Source organism: Oryzias melastigma, linkage group LG13 (assembly GCF_002922805.2).
Source record: "Oryzias melastigma strain HK-1 linkage group LG13, ASM292280v2, whole genome shotgun sequence".
Lineage (NCBI taxonomy): Eukaryota > Metazoa > Chordata > Actinopteri > Beloniformes > Adrianichthyidae > Oryzias > Oryzias melastigma.
The window spans coordinates 338705-358312 of record NC_050524.1 but is presented as its reverse complement, the minus strand read 5'-3'; the positions used below and the strand labels follow the sequence as shown (position 1 = coordinate 358312).

Sequence of the window (19608 nt, the reverse complement as noted above, 5' to 3'; positions counted from 1 at the left end):
TAAATATATTTATGGGATTTGTTTTCTTCTTTCTAGTAGTTTTCAGAAAGGTTGGAGTTTAGCTCAGATTTTAGCAACATGCTAACGTTTTTAGGTAATTTCTTATCTACTGGGATTTTTAGGCTAATTTAGAGTTTAGCTTTTATTTTAGCAACATGCTAACATTTTTGACTAATTTAGTTTGCTGAGGAATTTAGGCTATTTTGGAGTTTAGCTAGTAATTAAGCAAAGAGCTAACTTTTTCTGATAATTCGGAATCTACTGAGGATTTTCTGGGCTAATTTGGAGTTTAGCTCACATTAAAGCAATCCACTAAATATTTTGCAAAAATGGCATAGATTAAGGATTTTTAGGGAATTTCACTACATTTTTTTAAATGTTCTCAAAGTTCTTTATCAAAATTTCATGTCTTTTAGCAAATTTAACATTTTGCATTTTCAGCAAATCCTTCCAGACAGTAAACTGCATCACCATTTTCAGCACAAAAAAATCACATTGAGAGTTGCTAGTTTCTTTTTATATTTTTGCTTTTGTCTGTGCCAAAAAATAGACAGAATTCGTATTTATTTAAAAAAAAAAGGTCATCAATGCAAATCCACATCTCTTCAAGGCTAAAGTAAATCTGTGCGGCTCCTTCTAGCTTTTGCTCAGTAGAAATCGAGCACAAAACTGTTGAAGGTTGCGACCGCTGTCTATACCATGAAAACAGTTTGAACCTTTCAGTGCATTGAGCTGTTCAGTCTTCTCCAAGAACCCCAAAGTGGTATTTTGATCAGTTCAGTTCTGAGTTATTCCCCAAAAACCTGATTTCTCGACACCACCTCCCACCGAAATGAGCGAGTCGGTTTCTGAGTCGGAGCGTGCTGATGTCACAGGAAGTGTGCTCTGCCAGCTCCGCCCCCAGGCTGACAGACACCCTCTCCGCAGAGCTAGCTGATCACTGCTAGCTTGGCGAGCTCCCCGGCTGGCGATGGTCAAATGTTGTGCGGTGGCACGCGCCGAAGAACATTCTGGTGAGGAGTCTGCAGCACATTAAAGACGGAGAACGGAAACGTTCTCAGCCAGAGCTGATCAGAACTATGCTTTCATTTCAATAAATCCTGAAATGTTCACCTGTTGTGTTTTTCTTGACTCTCCACAAACTGAACCTATTACCCATCACCATTAAAGGCAGATACACAGTACATGAATGATTGTTTTGGTGGTAAAACGCTGCCGAGGCCAGCTCTAGGATGGTGTCATGAAATGGGCGGCACCAAAAAGAAGGCGGAGCCTCAGTGGTGGAGCCTCAGAGATCAAGGCGGAGCCTCAGAGATCGACTTCAGCGTCTGAGACGTTTAAGTTCTGTGGACTCAGACAGACCCCCCCCCCATAACTTTATGAACTCCTGTTTGTAACCATGAAGGCCACGCCCCCCTGTGTTTACAGAGGGGAGTGGGGGCGGGGCCATGCTCTGGTTAAGGCGTGGCGCTGAATGGAAGACAGGCAGGTGAGCACTCAGGTGGACTCAGGTCTTTATTTCCTCTCTGATAAACATGAAGGATCGTACAGTCTCCAGCTGATAAAAACTCTGACCAATGAACTCGCTCATACATCAGGGCTCCACCCCCAGAGTTCTGTGACATCACCGGGTGACTTCAGCCAAGCCGTCCCCTCACTGGGGCTCACCTGAGCGACAGGTGAGGTGTCAGAGGGGAATGTTCAGTATGAGCTTTGAAGGCTGATGAGTTCAGGTGCTGCAGGGATCATGGCGTGGGTGGGCGTGGTCACAGGTAGCCTTCCTTCTTGAACTGTTCGTGCAGGATGTCCCGGTACTCGTCAAAGCCGCCGTCGATGCGCCGCACCTTCCCGCCCTCACACACCCACAGCTCCTTACACACCGAGCGGATCAGACGCTCATCGTGGGAGACCAGGATGACCCCGCCCTGCAAACAGGTCAGAGGTCATACAGGTCAGAGAGGTTGTACAGGTCAGAGGTCATACAGGTCAAAGGTCATACAGGTCAAAGAGGTTGTACAGGTCAGAGGTCATACAGGTCAGAGGTCATACAGGTCAAAGAGGTTGTACAGGTCAGAGGTCATACAGGTCAAAGGTCATACAGGTCAGAGGTCATACAGGTCAAAGAGGTTGTACAGGTCAGAGGTCATACAGGTCAGAGAGGTTGTACAGGTCAGAGGTCATACAGGTCAAAGGTCATACAGGTCAGAGAGGTTGTACAGGTCAGAGGTCATACAGGTCAAAGGTCATACAGGTCAAAGAGGTTGTACAGGTCAGAGATCATACAGGTCAGAGGTCATACAGGTCAGAGGTCATACAGGTCAGAGAGGTTGTACAGGTCAGAGGTCATACAGGTCAGAGCTCACACAGGTCATACAGGTCAGAGGTCATACAGGTCATACAGGTCAGAGGTCATACAGGTCAGAGGTCATACAGGTCAGAGGTCATACAGGTCAGAGCTCACACAGGTCAAAGAGGTCAAACAGGTCAGAGTGTGTGAAGACCTGGAGGTCCAGAGTTTCCACTAACATTAAGGCTGAATCTGAATTCCTTCTTACGGCTCCTCTCTACATGCGTCCGTCCAAAGACGGACAAATGTAACATTAGCGTCCTCAAATTCGGCCGTCACTCCCACTCATTGGTTGAGAAACCTCCTGAAGAAAAGAGTTTCTCCTCCAGCGTGACGCGGTCTCAATAAGGTCGGAAGTTCCTACCGGTTCACCTATTCCAGACAGAACTTCCTCTACAAAGGCCCACAGCTGGTGGGAGAGGAGGGTTGGCATCGGCCCAAGGCGGTCTGATTCAGGGACCGTTTGATGGCGGCCCTCAGACCAGCTCGGGTCATAAAGGAGACACTTGGACCCGCCCTACCTTGAACTTGTTGAGGGCCTTGGCCAGAGCCTCGATGGTCTCCATGTCCAGGTGATTGGTCGGTTCGTCCAGGATGTAGAAGTTGGGACTGGAGGACAGGAAGTAAGCCGTCATTTTGGTGAAGACGAGATGATGGCGACCGTCCCGGCGGTAGTCCTACCTGGGCATGGTCATCTGGGCGAAGGCCACTCGGCTCTTCTGTCCTCCCGACAGGCTGGCTACCGGCCTGGTGGCCAGCTCCCCGGTGATGCCGTAGCCCCCCAGCTGGTGGCGGTACTCCTCCTCCGTCCGTCCTGCAGAAACCAAGGAAACGACGGGTCTAAGCGCAGCGCGGAGACGCCACCGCCGCCGTGACAGCTGCCGCCATGGTTACCGGGAAACTTGTTGAGCAGCAGCTCCACGGAGCAGACGTTCAGGTCCAGCTGGTCCACGTGGTGCTGGCTGAAGTAACCGATCTTCAAGTTCCTGACGGGGAGGAGAGCTTCAGAGGAGAACCAGAACTGGAGGTAGAGCAACAGGTCGGGTCACCTGGACCACTCACCTGTGAGCCTGTCTGACCCCGCTGACCGGCGTCAGCTCTCCCATCAAGAGCTTCAGGACGGTGGTTTTACCAGCGCCGTTCTCCCCCACCTGTCAGAAAGACCCGATCAGAACCGACGCTTCTGTTCACGGGAATCTACCGCCACCACGCTTACGATGCAGATCCGAGACTCCAGGTCGGCCGACAGGTTCAGGCCCGAGAAGAGGGGCTGGTCCGGAGAGTAGTAGAACTCCAACTCGTCCAGCTGCAGGATGGGCGGGGACAGCTTCTCAAAGTGATCTGGAAACCTGCAACAGGTCCAGGAGTCAGGTACCGGACGGTCCGGATCCACACGGTCAGGACCGTCCGGTACCTGAGAGTGACCTCCGTCTCTTTGTCCATGGGCTTCAGCTCCGGCCTGCCGGACACAGCAGCGGTTAGAGCGCAGAACCAGCTAACACAACGTGGGGGCGGGGCTTCACTCACAGCTTCTCCAGCAGCTTCAGCTTGCTCTGCACCTGAGCCGCGCGGTTGGCGTTGTACCGGAACCTGTCGATGAAGACCTGGAACACAGACCGGACCTTCAGCTGGGGAGCAGCCAACCGCTGGACCACAGAACCAACCGCCCGTCTGCAGAACCAACAGCTGGTCCTCAGAACCGACCCTGCCGGTCTTCAGAACCACCTGCAGGACCTCAGAGCCCGGTTCAGGGGCGAGTGCTCCTCACCTGTATGTGCTGCCTGTACTGCAACTGGGCCTCGTACTCTCTCTGCTGGTTCTTCAGTCGGTCTTCTTTGGTTTTCAGGAAGTTCTCGTAGTCGCCGCGGTAACTGTCCAGCCTCTGTGAATGCAGGTGGATGATGTCGGTGACCACAGCGTTCAGGAAGTTTCTGTCGTGGGAGACGACCAGGATGGTGGACTGCCACGTCTGCAACAGGACAGCAGAGCAGACGTCAGCTCCAGGCCGCCTCTGGGCGGAGCTAGCCTCAGGGGGTGGGGCCTCAGACCTGTAAGTAGTTCTCCAGCCACAGGATGGCTCTGACGTCCAGCATGTTGGTGGGCTCTAAAACGCACATAAAACCGTCAGAGAAGCCCCGCCCTCCCACACTGACGAGCCAGGCGCCGCCGGCAGGGCGGGGCGCAACAATCAGACTCACCATCCAAAAGCAGCAGGTCCGGCCTGGAAAACAAACCATCATCATCATCAGCTGATAAGCCCCGCCCCCTCAGACTGAACAGGAAGTGGAAACTCACCGCGCAAACAGAGCTCTGGCCAGCGCCAGCCTCATCCTCCATCCTCCGGAGAACTCTCTGAAACCACAAAGAACACCTGCTGCACCTGCTGCACCTGCTGCACCTGCTGCACCTGCCGCACCTGAGCGCTGCGTCTGCGGGGGAGGGGCACTCACCTGGTGGCCTGCTGCTGCATTTTGGGGGAAAACCCCAGACCTGCCAGGATGACCGAGGCTCTGCATGGGGAGACAGAGAAAGAGGAGGTTCTGTCCCGGTTTCTCTGACCATCAGACGGCCGCCGTACGCCGTCACGAGCACAGAGGGGGCGCCATAGTTACCGGGCCGGGGCCTTGTCTGCCTCGATCTCCTCCAGCTTCATGTAGATCTCCGAGAGGCGGACGCTCTCCATCCCGTCGGCGCTGAAACGACAGCAGCAGGAAGCTGAGACCACGCCGCCATGCCGGCGCCACGGGACAGCGGGGGAGGGGATCTTACGTTCCGTTGGCGATGCGCGCGTTTAGCATCTTCTCCTCGTGCAGGAGCCCCTCCCGCAGCGTGTCGCTCTGCAGGACGCTCTGCAGCGCCACCGTCTCGTCTCCCGCCACCTCCTGCTCCACGTGCAGGATGGAGATGTGCGCCGGCACGCGCAGGCTCCGGCTCGCCAGCATCTTCAACAGAGTCGTCTTCCCCAGACCGTTTCGACCAATCAGGCCGTACCGTCTGCCAGACGCCAGGCACAGCTCCGCCCCCTGCAGCAGGCACCTGAGCATCCGTGAACAGCTGTAAGTCTGGCGGCGCCTCCTGCTGGCGGCTCTGGACGTTCACTCACCGTTCTCCAAAGGAGATGTCAAAGTTCTCGATGCGGATGTCGTAGCTGCGGTTCTTTCCTGATTGGTCCACGCGGTTTTCCTTCTTACTGCTGGCTTGACTGGCAGACGCCTCCTCCAAAACTCTGAGGCACACAGGTGGAGACGGTTAAAACGCATCCAAGAACAGGTAAGGCAGGTGGAAATGTTTGAGGTGAGGTAGGACACAAACTGGAGAAGGAAACAGGTAAGGTAAAGAGGCAGCAGGTGAAGACAGACAGGTCTGGACAGTTCCAGAAGACAGGTGGATAACGGTAAAGACAGCTGGGCCGGCGACACCTTCACACTGCCCGTAAACCGCATCCGGCCCGGTACTTCCTCCTACCAGCCCGCCAGATCATGTGTTAATGTTAATAGCTCGGCGCTATGCAGCGCTGGCAACAAATTAACTACAGCTCCCATAATGCAGTGCTTCAGCTCTTTTGCTGAGCTCTATATAGCCGTCTAGCTTTTGATGCTGCCGGTGTAGGTAGCAGATGTGCTCGGCCTGTCAGATCGGTCGGGGGCTGGTGCATAGATGATGTGTAAGATTGTGATTGGTCCGGACCATCAGACCACTGTCACGTGACACGGGGAACGACATACTTCCACCATAATGCACGGATTCATCCCGAGTAAAGAACCGAGGAGGTCTGAACAAATACGTTAAGAATGACAAAAGGAGAAGGAATATTTGTAATCAGCTGCAAAAACCTTGACAACGAAATAATCCGATGGAGAGGAATCATCACGGGATAATGATCGTTATTTTAATAGAGAGAAATCAGGCTGGGAAGCATGAAGTTTGAGCTAAAGTGGGTGCTAGCGAGTAGCATGCTAGCTTGTTGTTGGTCGCACATAAAAAAAGAAAGTATTTTTTTCTAAATACATCCTGCCAATGTTGAACTGGTCGCACGGACCGATGAAGTCCCGCTAGAATACGCAGCTCATGTTCTGCTCCGTTACACAAACACTGAGGAGAGCAGACGTTAGTGAAGGAGCTGTTGATGAAAAATAATAAATAATAGTCCGAGCAGATCTTAACACTTTTTTATTTATTTAAAAAAATAAACTGTATTGTAAACATCAGATCCAGTACAGAAAAACGTTGTGTGACGTCATCACTAGTCGCATGCCGATCTGACAGCCGAGCACATCTGCTACCTACACCGGTTAAGCTAGCTGACTAAGCTAGCCGTCTACGCTAGCCATTGCAATGCCAAAGAGAGAAGCTGATTCTGAAAGACACACCAACCAAAAACCAACTTGTTGCTAAGAAACAACACCAGACGTCCAGCTGTGACCCAATCACAGGAGATGAAAGAAAACGGAAGGATTAGATTTGCTGCTGCTGAAAAGCACAAACTTCATTCCTATTTCCTGGTTTGTTCGCAGGATGTTCGTGTGGTGAATTTGTATGATTTGAAAAGAATAGATTTCGATGGAGACTAATATCTTATTGTTGTTGTTGAAAGTTCCAGTTGGTTTATTCCAGAATAACATCAATCCGTGTTTTTATTATTATTGATGCTCAACAGAGGAACTTTGAAAGCTTTAGTTGTAGTTTGTTCTATAAATGTTCATCCTGTTCAGCTGCGACCACAGAGCCTTTAACCACGTGGTCCACCGTAGAACTCGTGGTTACGTATGAATCCTACTGCTGACGACGCGTTAGACGCTCTACGGCACGAAATGACATCAAAGTAGAAAAACAAAGATGGAGGTGATGGTAGTGGACACGTGTCAGACCAAACAAATGATGAGAGGGAGAGCAGCCCTGCTGTATGTCTATGATTGATATTTGTCCTGCTGTATGTCTATGATTGATATCTGTCCTGCTGTATGTCTATGATTGATATCTGTCCTGCTGTATGTCTATGTTTGATATCTGTCCTGCTGTATGTCTATGTTTGATATCTGTCCTGCTGTATGTCTATGTTTTTATATCTGTCCTGCTGTATGTCTATGAAGAATCCAGACGCGGCGCCTTCATGACCTGAGCTGCCGTAGGTGAAGCTGTGGTGATATCAGACGTTAACGCGTCCAACACGAGTCTAGAATGAATCAAGATTCTACAGGAATGAATCTGTCGCTCCTGCAGAGTTTGAGCTGCATTTACAAACGAATCTGGCGTTCATGCACCGTCATGTAGACGGAACCGGATATGAAATCCTGATCCTAGAGGACGGGGAAGGAAGACAGGTGAGGACCAGTCAAGGTAGACAGGTGAGGTCAGGAGAGCCCAGGTGAGGCTGAGCACCGGCGCGTGACTCACAGAGGGTTGGACGCCTTCTGCAGGTCCTTCTCGTTCCGGCGCTCGTTCTTGGCCTTCAGCTTGGCTTCAGCTTTCTCCAGCTTCTTGGCGTCCACCATCTGAGGAAAGCAGCGGGTTCTTCAGAACCTCACGGTTCTGCTCAGCCCATGATGGGCGGGTCACTCATGGAGGACTCACCGTGTTCTGAGGACGCTTCATCATCCAGATTCCTTGGACGTCTTTGGCCGCTGAAACTGAGGAGATGCAGAGAGGCGTGACGTCATGATGATGGCGTGACGGCGGCGTGACCGTGACCAGAAGTTCCAGGTGAGGAACATCTTACCAGATTCTGCAGAGATCTGGGACAGCTGGACCGGAGCGTCCAGCAGGACCTGCCTCTGAGGGCCGCGGCGGTTGTTCCTATGAGCAAGAGGAGAAGGTTAGCGTGCCCCGCCCTAGTGGATCAGGTGAAACGAGGGGCGTGGCCTCACAGTTGGAGCGTGTTGAACATCTGGACGCAGATGTCTCGGACCTCCTCCTCATTCTTGGAGTCTGCGGACACCTCCTGCAGCACGCCGCCGATGGCCTCGAACACCTCCTCGCTGCCCTCGAAGTCTGTGCCGCCGCCGTCCAGAACCCCTGAAACACACAGCAGCTCAGAGGGGTGGGGGGGACCAGAACCAGACCCTGACCCAGCTGGAAGTGACCCCTATGAGCTCCAGCGGGACTTCCGGTCAGAGGCTTGCTTACGTCACAAAGTTCTGTTCTTACGTGGTCAGAAACGCGTTCGGTTCTCCCGCGGTTCTTGGAGCAGACCGGTTCGGCCGGGGACCGTCAGGATCCCCTCACCCCCGCAGGAGACCGGTTCGGCCAGGCGGGACTCTGGCCGAACCGGTCTCTGCCGGGCCTGCTAACCCGGGCCAGCCCGCGCGCGCCCCGCACGCGGCCTCACCTGTGATGTAGTCGAACAGCTCCCGGTCCATGGCCGGAAACTCGCTCTTCAGGATCTCCACGTACGACGCCATGATAGCCGGCCCTGCACACCGCCGCAGCGCGCATGCGTCAACATGCGACAGAGCCGGGGAGGTGGAGCTTAGTGATGTCAGTCGATGGGAGCCGACAAGGAAAGGATAAAAAAAAAACGTACTGAAAGATTTAAACGCAACATTGACAGATTCCTCGTGTGTTTTACTGCGGTGAAGTTAGTTTTAGGCTGGATATTCGACGGACATTCTCTGTTCATATTTAGGGACCGTCAACAAATGACAGAATGTTTCTTCACTTAAAGTATTGCACCAAATCAAACCAAAACCCTTTAAATAATAAAACAGATTACGAACTATTTATAACATCTGTTTACATCAGCCTTTGGTGCTTTTTCCATTTTTTAGTCAATTTTTAGTGTAAATTTTCACGTTTTTCTTCAATAGCTTTTAGGTTATTTGACCAAATTTAGAAATAGTAGAATAGATTAAGAACTATCTATAACAGCAGTTTACATTAGCTTTTGATGCTCTTTCTAATGTTAATAAATCTTTTAATATATATTTTTTTATTATTTGAATCAATGCCACCCATGATAAAGGTGGACAGTATTTTGTGTATGACACAAACACCAATGAGGATATAAAATAATTGGAAAAAAATTCCAGCGCGCTGTCTTGTGGGGGCCAGATGACCCCACTTTAATGTAAACATGCCCAGGATTGCACAAGGTTAAACAGATAAATTTAGTTTCAAGTCAGAAACTAAACTAAATTTTCTGTTACAGTGAGGAAGCAATGAACTCACTAGAAATGCGATTCTTTTTTCTTTTTTTTCACTTATATATTTTCCTCTTGTGCGACGTTGTTGACTGTATTTTTTTTCTTATTCTGATTTAAGATGTTGTTTATTATGCTGCTTTGTTCTGAGCCATTTTTATTTTTTAGATCCATGCCGTATTGTTGAAATATTTTGTCAATTAAAAAAAGAAAATAAATTAAGCCACTTTTAGAAATTCTGTTTGTTGTTTTTTTACATGAAAAATATTGTTCCTCTTAAAAACATTTAATCTATGAATTTCCTTTTTTTCAAAACATCAAGTTCTTCTATTCATCAGTCTTCTTTGCTTTTTTAAACAAATTTTATTGAGAAAACGTAATCTCTAGAGGAAATCAAAGAGAATGAACAGGAAGATGAGAAAGGAAATGATCAGATCTGAGTAGATCCCAGCATCATGAAGAGGTTCAGTGGATCACGGGTATTCAGACGATATTCTTCAAATCAATAAAGTTTTTATAGTTTTCTTGAGGTTTGCTGTATTTTTTAATTTCCAGATAGAGAGGGTCTCTGGTGGGTATTATTACATTTATGTATGTGGAATTTGTCCTGAAGAAAATTTAAATTAAGTGAATAGACCTCATTATGTTCATAACCCCTAACCCCCCATTTTTGGTTTATGTAAAGTATTTTAATTGTCAAGATTTAATGATTATTTTCAGTCCACATTTCCGTTATTTTGCTTGGTACTGTTATTATCTGTGTGTATCCTATTCGTGTTTTGAAAGATTGTTTGTCTTGTTGTTTGGTGAAATAAAGTTATTTGAAAAAAGAATGTTGTGGGTCCGTGGTGCGCATGCGTCGCTGCGGGATCAGGGTGGGAGCTAGCCCCGCTAGCCGTTAGCATCGGAAGCTAGCAGGCGGAGCGTGTAATGGCGGCCTCGGTGTTGCTGGGCTCTGCGGACGGTTCCAGGCTCCATTTCAGTCCCGGAGGCGGCGGCGGCTGCGAGAATGCCGCGGTCGGAACCTCGAACGGACTGGGCCCGCCCGGCCCGGCGCCCTGGAACCGCTCGGTGGACCGCGCGCTGGAGGAGGCGACGGTGACCGGCTGCCTGAACCTCAGCGGCAGGAAGCTGAAGGAGTTCCCCCGGAGCTCCGCCACCCACGACCTGACGGACACCACCAGGGCCGGTAAGAACCGCCGGCGGGCCGATCAGCGGCCGCTCACGGTACCGTCACAGGAAACCCGTGGCGGCTTGTGGACCGGAGTTCGCCAAAAGTTTGGATCCAAACTTCCAGGCTCCGGAGCGGATGGACGGTCCGGCAGGCCGGTGTTGGGGGAAGTTCTGACGCCGAGCTCAGACTTTCCGGACCCGGTTCCGTCCGCGGAGGGAGCCCAGAGGGACCGGACCGCTCGTGTTAGTGAGGGTGGTGTCCGAGTCCAGCTCGATCGGACCTTCCGCGGGATGGATGCGTTTGGGGGAGGGGCCGCGCGCCCGCTGGAGCTCGCCACCTGTCAGGGTGCCGCGGGAACCGGCCGGGCAGGTGGAGCCGGTCCACGGCTCGGTCTGGACCGGAACCGCGGGGCTCGGGGAAAGAGGAACAAACCGTGTTTGGTTTCCATCGCCGTGACGGTTGACGTAGTGAAGCCCCGCCCCCCGCGGGACGGCGCGCCGCTGCGAGCGACAAAACAGACGCGGCAAGAACCGAACTCCCCCGCTCCGGTTCTGTCGTTTAACCCAATCGAGACCCCCTCTACAGGTTCTACCAAAAAACTCCCATGAGCCCTCGGGGCCTGCGCGGTTCCCTCCTCTTCATCAGGGCTGCTGTGGTGGTGGTTGGGGGGGGTGTTAGCGTGAGCTCACCTGTCAGAAGAAGCCCCTCCTCCTTATCACAGGTAGCAGCTCCCGCTGTACTGCAGAACCGTCCTGTGAAGGAACAGGAAGTGGTCTTCCTGCAGGTGTCCTACTTCCTCCATCACCGTCGTGTGACCTGCGCTCTTCGTCATGTGACCTCCGCGCTCCGTCGTGTGACCTGCGCTCTCCGTCGTGTGACCTGCGCTCCGTCGTGTGACCTGCGCTCTCCGTCGTGTGACCTGCGCTCTCCGTCGTGTGACCTGGGCTCTCCGTCGTGTGACCTGCGCTCCGTCGTGTGACCTGCGCTCCGTCGTGTGACCTGCGCTCTCCGTCATGTGACCTGTGCGCTCCGTCGTGTGACCTGCACTCTCCGTCGTGTGACCTGCGCTCCGTCGTGTGACCTGCCCTCTCCGTCGTGTGACCTGCGCTCACGTTGGCGGTGGAGTTCTGTTAGGATGGATGAAGATTCCCCATTGCAAACACAGACGGCAGAGGTTACCATGGCGACGATGCTGGTGGTGATCTGACCCGACTGCCTTTCCGGTTCCCCCTGAGAGGACGGGAGCAGAAACATCCGGCCTTCGTGTTCTATTAGCTCTACATGTTTGAGTCTGGCATGCTCTGAAAAGTAAACTGCATCCACTGCTGGCTGCGGTGAGCGTCCTTCAGAAGGCTGGTGGCTGCCGGCCTTCACGGCTGAAGGTCTCTGCAGGGATGCAGCGGCATCTGTGATATTCTGGCCGATCCAGACGTCCCGTCTCCTCCCCCCGGAATCAAACCCACGCTGTGTCTGCCCTCAGATCTGTCCCGGAACCGGCTGTCCGAGCTTCCTCTGGAGGTCTGCGTCTTCGTGTCTCTGGAGAGTCTGAACCTCTACCAGAACTGTCTGCGCTCTCTGCCGGACAGCCTGCTGAACCTGCAGGCCCTCACCTACCTGAACCTCAGGTAACACACACTGATGCACACACACACACAACGTGTGCAGTGACTTCCTGGCGACGGCGTGTTCAGAGTCTGAAGGTCAGACAACAGGTCATCACAGGAACGGGTTCTGACACAAAGGAAAGTATTTGCAGAAATGGGCGGAGTCTGATGATTTGTTAAAGTCTCACTCTGATCACTTTTTTATCCGTTTCCAAGGCGTTCCCAGAAGTCTTTTGCCTGTGATGATCCTGTTTTTAGCCAAAAATGAAACTAGGACATAGTTTCTGCAGAGCGGCAGGAGTTCATCAGAAATTCAACTCTGAGTTGTAGGCGGGGCTGTTGGCATGGAAGTAAGCCTCACTGGTATCCCGTCATCCCTGTGTTTTCACTCTCTCCTGCTAGCTTACCTCACAGCCCCAAGCTAACGTTAGCGGTGACAGCAGCATCCGCAGACGTTCCGTTCAGATTCCAGCTCAGACAGCGGCGTAAAGCTGTGTGTCATCAGCCTAGCAGCAGGAGCCTAGCTGCACGGATGGTGTCACTATTATGGGATGTGACGTGTCAGATAGCGCTGCAGTCTGGAGTTAAATCAGAGCTGCAGATGGTTTTCAGCCGTCGCCATGAGGTCAATAGTGTGGAACATGACGAAAACGGGAGCCTTCAGGTTTAATCTGAGCGAGGCGTCGACCACGCCAGGACGGCAGGCCGACACCAGCAGCAGGAGCTGCAACATCAGGCTGGGATGCTGCAGTCGCTACGACAACAAGCGGCTCCTCTGACGCCCCCTAGTGGCTGCAGGACTAAAGAGGATTCTGGGGAACCTGAGGAGCATTTTTATCCATCCGAGATTCTGGTCAGAACGGAACCAGAGACCCAAACGGCGCTGACAGTTAGAGCCAGCAGCACCAGCACGGAGGTTCTGTGAGTCATGGACTCTTGTCAGACTTGGTTCTGGAGTTTGTCCTGAAACCAGACGGATCAGACATTAGGATTGAAAGCTTTGAATTTGGTTCTTGGATGCAACTAAAAGCAGTAATCTGTGTTCTGGTTCTAAATGGTTCTCCTCCAAGAGGTTCGTCAGCACGGCGGTCTAAAGCAGGAACCCGACCCAGTTCCATCACATCAACCAGAACTGAACTCTCCAGGTTCCTCTTATGAAAAGCTAATCTGCAGGTTCATTCTAATCATCATTATTTTATAAAACGTTGCATCTGAAAGCATCGAGTTACTCCTGATGTAAAGGTTCTTCACTGGGACGGAACCAGGAGGGGGGGGGGTTGACCAAAATGTAAACATGTCAGACGACTGAGTGAAATGATGATTAAATCTGTTATCAGAGCTGTTTATCTTAGGATTAAGTTTATTATCTTCTGCTGAACAGCTGTACCCAGAGAATAACCTAAAAATAACTGCAACATATTTACTGCTTTAGGAGGAAGTTTTTTAAGACTGAATCCTATTTTAAAGACACTTGAATGAGCTGATGTCAGATTAAAATAAATCAAAATCTACTGAAAACATACCACTGGTACAGTTTAATTATTGTGTATATTATGTATATGTGTAATAATCATTTGAAATATATAAATGTTCCCCACAGTTAGTTTTAATACTACAATTAATACAAATAAATGAAAGTTTAATTTGAACTTTTCCACTTCAGATTTAATTTGGAATTCAATTTTGACGTGGGGGGGGTTGCAGACAGAAAGGAAGGTATGCAAATCTGAGGTGGGGATAAAACGCCACCACCGTATTTTAAGCCAGGAAAAACCCTGTAATGTATTTAGTATTTTTCATTATTTTTTGACTGACGTGTTCAGAAAATGACGTCTCAATAGTCACTGTTTCAGTCAGAGCTTATTTCTTTGAAAACAGGAAGCTTAACCGACACTTTACTTTGAAGTTTTGTTACTTCCTGTCACAGCAGTTTGTTTAGTTTAAATACTTTGTTAAAACCCAACATTGTTCTGTATTTTAGAGGCAGAACTACCAGATCTAAAGTGTCTTTTGACTCTGTCAGATGCAGGATCAATGTCACGTATCCCAGTATTCTGAGTATTCGGAGTATTCGGATACTGGTTACAGCCCTGGTTCTGTGTGTGCAGTCGGAACCAGCTGTCCGTCCTCCCCCCAGTGGTCTGCAGCCTCCCCCTGAAGGTCCTGATAGCCTCCAACAACAAGCTGGGCTCTCTGCCGGAGCAGCTGGGTCAGCTGAGACACCTCACTGAGCTGGTGAGTAACGTCCTCTGACCCGCCGCCGCCGCCGCCACTGTGCTGACAGCTGCTGCTGCCCCCTGCAGGACGTCAGCTGCAATGAGATTCAGACCCTACCCGCTCAGGTGGGCCAGCTGGAGGCCCTGAGGGACCTGAACGTCAGGAGGAACCACCTGAACCGGCTGCCGCCAGGTGAGCAGGCGCGGTCTGAACTCCGGTTGGTTCTGCTGGGTTCTTGTGGTTGAACCGGGTTTGTGTCCAGAACTGGCAGAACTTCCTCTGGTGCGCCTGGACTTCTCCTGCAACAAGGTGACGTCCATCCCCGTCTGCTACCGGCGCCTCACCCAGCTGCAGGCCATCGTCTTGGACAACAACCCGCTGCAGGCACCGCCCGCTCAGGTATACAGGAAGTGACCTCACACGCTGCCTAATGGCCGCCGACTCACCCACCGCTGCGTTCCTGCAGATCTGCATCAAAGGAAAGGTCCACATCTTCAAGTACCTGAACCTGGAGGCCAACAAGAGCACGCCGGAGCCGGCAGAGTACGAGAGACGGCCGCTGACCTGGTCTGACCTCACACACACACAGCTGGACCTTCACAATAAAAGCCCGTCTCACCGACTCTGTCCCGCCAGCATGGATGAACCGTATCCCGGACGTCCGTACGGAGCGTTGGACTCCGGCTTCAACAGCGTCGACAGCGGGGACAAGAGATGGCTGGGCATTGAGGTAACGTGTGCATGTACACGTGCACGTCAGGGAAACGGGTCAGCTGGTTCTGAATCTCTGATCACAAACCGCTCCTCTGACCCCGAGCGCTGATGTTACTTCCTGTCTGCTCAGCCTGCAGAGGAAGCGTTGGAGCTGCGGGGGGCGGAGACCGGCAGAGACCCCAGACAGCGAGGGGGAGGAGCTCTGCTGCCCAACGGCACAGGTGAGACTCGGGGTGGGATCTCACCTTCACAGCTGAGGATGACCTGCAGGTCCCAGCCTTCCTCCTGTCTCTGCTCAGCAAACGTGGAGTTGGAGCAGATCGACTTCATCGACAGCTACATGGAGGAAGACGAGGAGAAGAAGAGCCGCTTCAGCCTCAGCTCCCAGTTCATGGCGTACATCGAGAAGCGCATCACCAGAGAGGTGGGAGCTCCGCCCACTGCCCCCGCCAGCAGTGGCTTCTTCTGAGTCTGAACCCACAGAAACTCACGCCAGACAGTTTTGAAAGTGCCTAACTTCCTGTTTACATCCTCAGGGTTCTCCAGTAAAGAACAGCCGGAGCGAAGACAGCAGAAGACTCAGCAGGTAGATCCAGGGTCAAAAGGGGGGCCCTGCTGTGATTGGTTGATCCAGAGTCTTGGGGTGGGGGGATGTCCTGCTGTGATTGGGCAGGAACAGACCAGCGCTGTTGAACTTCCTCCTTTCCCACTTGTCTACTTCCTGTTTGTCCCTCTGGTCTTCCAGGACGACGGCTGATGTTGCCGCACCACCCTCCAGCCCGTACAGTCAGGTAACCCTCACCTGTCGGACAGGTAGCATGAATAAAGGACCTTCTGAAGTCTGACTGTGTGTCTCCCTCAGAAAGGGGGCGTTGGTCCTGGGGGGGTGGAGAGGATGAGGAAGGAGGCCCAGCTTGCTGCTCTGAGGTACGAGGAGGAGCGGCAGAAGAATCGCTCTTTTCAGAGGGAGGGCGTCGGCACAGTCGCCAAGGTACGGCAGCGTAGCCACAGTAGACGCCGGGCAGCAGGTAAGATCGGACCTTGCCTCTGCTGCAGGTCTGGTTTATCCCTGCTGCTGCTGCTTTTGTGTGGGCGGAGTTGGCAGTCAGGTTGGACAGGTATTGTAAATCTGCCCTCACCTTTGTCTTTGTTGTTTCAGCACAAACCGGCTCAGAGCCCAACCAAGTCCAGTGAAGCCGAGGTGAGATCACGCCGTTTGATGTTTTCCGCATGTCGGGCCTCAGACGTGTTTAGAATGCGCTGATCAGATAGCCCCGCCCCTTTCCATCAGGTTTCTTTGTCTTCTTTAATGGCTGTATGCTTGTTTTCAGAATACTTTCCCTTCAAGACGCTCCACCCACACAGATGACTCCGCCCTCTTTATGGTAAACCTTTGGCCCCTTCCTCTATTCTATAAAATATTTCTTCAGAATACTTTAATTTATTCAGGCATTTTATAGAAAAAAAAAATATAAAAAACAAAATATTAGTGTGAGATACATGTGATACAGATGTTTTCAGGTATGAGACAGGTTCTTTCAGGTGTGACACAGGTGTGAGACGGATGTTTGCAGGTGTGACACGGATGTTTGCAGGTGTGAGACAGGTTCTTCCTGGTGTGACACAGATGTTTTCAGGTGTGAGACAGGTTCTTCCTGGTGTGAAACAGATTTTTTCAGGTGTGAGATGGATGTTTGCAGGTGTGAGACAGGTGTTTTCAGGTGTGAGACAGATTCTTTCAGGTGTGACATAGATGTGAGACGGGTTCTTTCAGGTGTGAGACAGGTTCTTTCAGGTGTGACACAGATGTTTTCAGGTGTGAGACTGGTGTTTTCAGGTGTGAGACAGATTATTTCAGGTGTGAGACAGGTGTTTTCATGTGTGAGACAGATTCTTTCAGGTGTGACACAGATGTCTTCAGGTGTGAGACGGGTTCTTTCAGGTGTGAGACAGATGTTTTCAGGTGTGAGACAGATTCTTTCAGGTGTGACATAGATGTGAGACGGGTTCTTTCAGGTGTGAGACAGGTTCTTTCAGGTGTGACACAATGTTTTCAGGTGTGAGACAGATTATTTCAGGTGTGAGACAGGTGTTTTCAGGTGTGAGACAGATTCTTTCAGGTGTGACACAGATGTTTTCAGGTGTGAGACAGATTATTTCAGGTGTGAGACAGGTGTTTTCAGGTGTGAGACAGATTCTTTTAGGTGTGACACAGATGTTTTCAGGTGTGAGACAGATTCTTTCAGGTGTGAGCCGTGTTCTTTCAGGTGTGACACAGATGTCTTTAGGTGTGAGACAGGTTCTTTCAGGTGTGTGACAGATGTTTTCAGGTGTGAGACATGTTCTTTCAGGTGTGACACAGATGTTTTCAGGTGTGAGACAGATTCATTCAGGTGTGACACAGATGTTTTCAGGTGTGAGACAGGTGTTTTCAGGTGTGAGACAGATTCTTTCAGGTGTGACACAGATGCTTTCAGTTGTGAGACAGGTTCTTCCTGGTGTGACACAGGTGTGACACAGATGTTTTCAGGTGTGAGACAGATTCTTTCAGGTGTGACACAGATGCTTTCAGTTGTGAGACATGTTCTTCCTGGTGTGACAAAGATGTTTTCAGGTGTGAGACAGATTATTTCAGGTGTGAGACAGATGTTTTCAGGTGTGAGACGGATGTTTTCAGGTGTGACACAGATGTTTTCAGGTGTGAGACAGATTCTTTCAGGTGTGACAAAGATGTTTTCAGGTGTGAGACAGATTCTTTCAGGTGTGAGACAGATTCTTTCAGGTGTGAGACACAGATTTTCAGGTGTGAGACAGGTTCTTTCAGGTGTGAGACAGGTGTTTTCAGGTGTGAGACAGATTCTTTCAGGTGTGACACACAGATTTACAGGTGTGAGACAGATGTTTTCAGGTGTGAGACAGGTATTTGCCGGTATGTCACAGGTTTGTTGTGTCCGCAGGGTGAAGACAGAGCTACGCTGTCTCCCACAGGTGAGACCCACTGACTCAAACATTTTGCTCACACCTGTGTGGTGGATGACACCCCACCTCCATACTCCTCTGATCTCATCCAGGTAATCAGTCGTCTTCGTACCTGGCTGCAGGGGGTGTGGCCTCCTGCCGAATGGCCAGTCTAAGGCCAGAGAGCTTCCTGTTTCGCCTCAGCCAGAGGGAAGAGAAGAAAAGAGGTAAAAGCTTTGTTACCTGAGCCTCACAGGTGATTTAATCTCTCAGGTGTCTGTCACTGTCTTCCAGGAGACGATACGAAATCTCCTCAAAGTCAAGAGGAGACTCCTGCGGCTCCTGGTCTGGAGGGAGAGGAGGCGGAGTTGGTGGAGCAGCTTCGCAAGGTTCCCTCTCTTTGCTAGCTCGCACCTGGCTGCTGTAGGTGCGCTGTGATTGGCTCAGGTGACTTACGTCTCTGTTCTTCCAGAACATCGAGGCTCGCCTCAAGGTGTCGTTACCCAGCGACTTGGGAGCGGCTCTGACTGACGGGGTGGTTCTGTGTCACCTGGCCAATCATGTGAGACCGCGCTCCGTTCCCAGCATCCACGTCCCCTCCCCCGCTGTGGTGAGTCCTCGCTAAGCTAGCTCCTCGTCTCCCGCCACAGAGCGCTAACCTCTCCGCATTCCGCAGCCCAAACTCACCATGGCCAAATGCCGAAGGAACGTGGAGAACTTCCTGGAGGCGTGTCGTAGGATCGGAGTTCCACAGGTGAGGTGCACACCTGAGCACACCTGAGCTCTCTGGATGAAAGCTGCTGTAACTCAAACGTCTCCTCCACTAACAGCTCTCCTTCTGCCCTTCACCTCCTGCTCTCATTATTTTCTGTCACTCGCTTTCCCTCCATCTCACCCCCCTGCTGGCTCAGGACCACCTGTGCTCCGTGGGGGACGTCCTAGAGGGCAGAGGGGGGGTGGTTTTCAGAACCCTGGGGGTGTTGCTCTCCATGGCTCCCCCGCGGGCGACCCTCTCCCTGCAAGTCCAGCTGGCCGGCTTTGCCTTGTTTTACCTGTCAATCATGTCTTTGCTTTGTGCCATCTACGTCCACCTGAACCCCCACGTATGAGCGGCCACACGCCCCCCAGGGGCCCCTCAGGTGTGGGCCCCTGGGGGCCCATCTCGTGTCCATGTGGATCTGGCATGGTGGAGCAGAAGAAGCATCCTTCAGGAACCGTCTGGACAGGAGAACCACCTCTGAATACCACCCAGAGCGTACGCTCCTCCAGGAAGATCTGGATCTGAGCCGGGCGACACCGGGTCCAGAGGGACGGGCGAGTCCGGGCCCCGAGAGCCGGGCTAGTCCGGGTCCCGAGGGACAGGCGACACCGGGTCTCGAGGGCCGGGCGAGTCCGGGCCCCGAGGGCCGGGCGTGTCCGGGTCCCGAGGGCCGGGCGACACCGGGCCCCGAGGGCCGG

At 51.7% G+C, this 19608-nt stretch overlaps 2 protein-coding genes across 5 annotated transcripts in view; one reads left to right on the top strand and one right to left on the bottom strand.

Moving 5' to 3' along the window:
- Positions 1-1497: 1497 nt before the first annotated feature.
- abcf3 (ATP-binding cassette, sub-family F (GCN20), member 3) lies at positions 1498-9101 on the bottom strand. 2 transcript variants are annotated; one of them, XM_024276890.2, is made up of 21 exons: positions 8673-9101; positions 8212-8359; positions 8064-8140; positions 7919-7974; positions 7742-7839; positions 5451-5573; positions 5117-5383; positions 4960-5040; positions 4798-4857; positions 4643-4699; positions 4546-4568; positions 4396-4451; positions 4116-4316; positions 3875-3951; positions 3762-3806; positions 3564-3696; positions 3410-3498; positions 3242-3333; positions 3029-3161; positions 2869-2956; positions 1498-1925 (listed from the first exon to the last, which is right to left on the bottom strand). In XM_024276890.2, the coding sequence occupies exons 1-21, from the start codon at positions 8743-8745 to the stop codon at positions 1767-1769; spliced, it is 2136 nt and encodes a 711-aa protein (XP_024132658.1). In that variant the 5' UTR covers positions 8746-9101; the 3' UTR covers positions 1498-1766. The 2 variants fall into 2 exon arrangements, with proteins under 2 accessions (XP_024132658.1, XP_024132659.1); XM_024276891.2 differs by lacking the exon at positions 8673-9101 and adding an exon at positions 8492-8646.
- A 1192-nt stretch (positions 9102-10293) lies between these two features.
- The window catches only part of lrch3 (leucine-rich repeats and calponin homology (CH) domain containing 3), a 13672-nt gene continuing 4357 nt past the window's right edge, over positions 10294-19608 (top strand). The window contains exons 1-20 of one of the 3 annotated variants that reach the window (XM_024276887.2): positions 10295-10672; positions 12138-12282; positions 14370-14496; positions 14565-14670; positions 14741-14877; positions 14945-15045; positions 15115-15208; positions 15323-15413; positions 15492-15616; positions 15729-15778; positions 15938-15983; positions 16055-16183; positions 16352-16393; positions 16524-16577; positions 18150-18180; positions 18264-18377; positions 18445-18539; positions 18623-18760; positions 18827-18904; positions 19062-19512. In XM_024276887.2, the coding sequence (XP_024132655.1) occupies positions 10414-10672; positions 12138-12282; positions 14370-14496; positions 14565-14670; positions 14741-14877; positions 14945-15045; positions 15115-15208; positions 15323-15413; positions 15492-15616; positions 15729-15778; positions 15938-15983; positions 16055-16183; positions 16352-16393; positions 16524-16577; positions 18150-18180; positions 18264-18377; positions 18445-18539; positions 18623-18760; positions 18827-18904; positions 19062-19259 (2160 nt within the window). In that variant the 5' untranslated portion in view covers positions 10295-10413 and the 3' untranslated portion in view covers positions 19260-19512. Of the gene's footprint in view, positions 10673-12137; positions 12283-14369; positions 14497-14564; positions 14671-14740; positions 14878-14944; positions 15046-15114; positions 15209-15322; positions 15414-15491; positions 15617-15728; positions 15779-15937; positions 15984-16054; positions 16184-16351; positions 16394-16523; positions 16578-18149; positions 18181-18263; positions 18378-18444; positions 18540-18622; positions 18761-18826; positions 18905-19061; positions 19514-19608 lie in introns of those variants that run through there. The other 2 variants (XM_036214820.1, XM_024276888.2) reach the window with 2 other exon arrangements.

Bases quoted from the DNA above. Each gene is read 5' to 3' on its own strand.
- abcf3 (XM_024276890.2), bottom strand. From the start codon at position 8,745: ATGGCGTCGTACGTGGAGATCCTGAAGAGCGAGTTTCCGGCCATGGAC. The intron at 8,141-8,211 runs GTGAGGCCACGC...TCTTGCTCATAG, and splicing joins ATGTTCAACACGCTCCAACT to GAACAACCGCCGCGGCCCTC. The intron at 4,317-4,395 runs GTCTGAGGCCCC...GTCCTGTTGCAG, and splicing joins GGCTGGAGAACTACTTACAG to ACGTGGCAGTCCACCATCCT.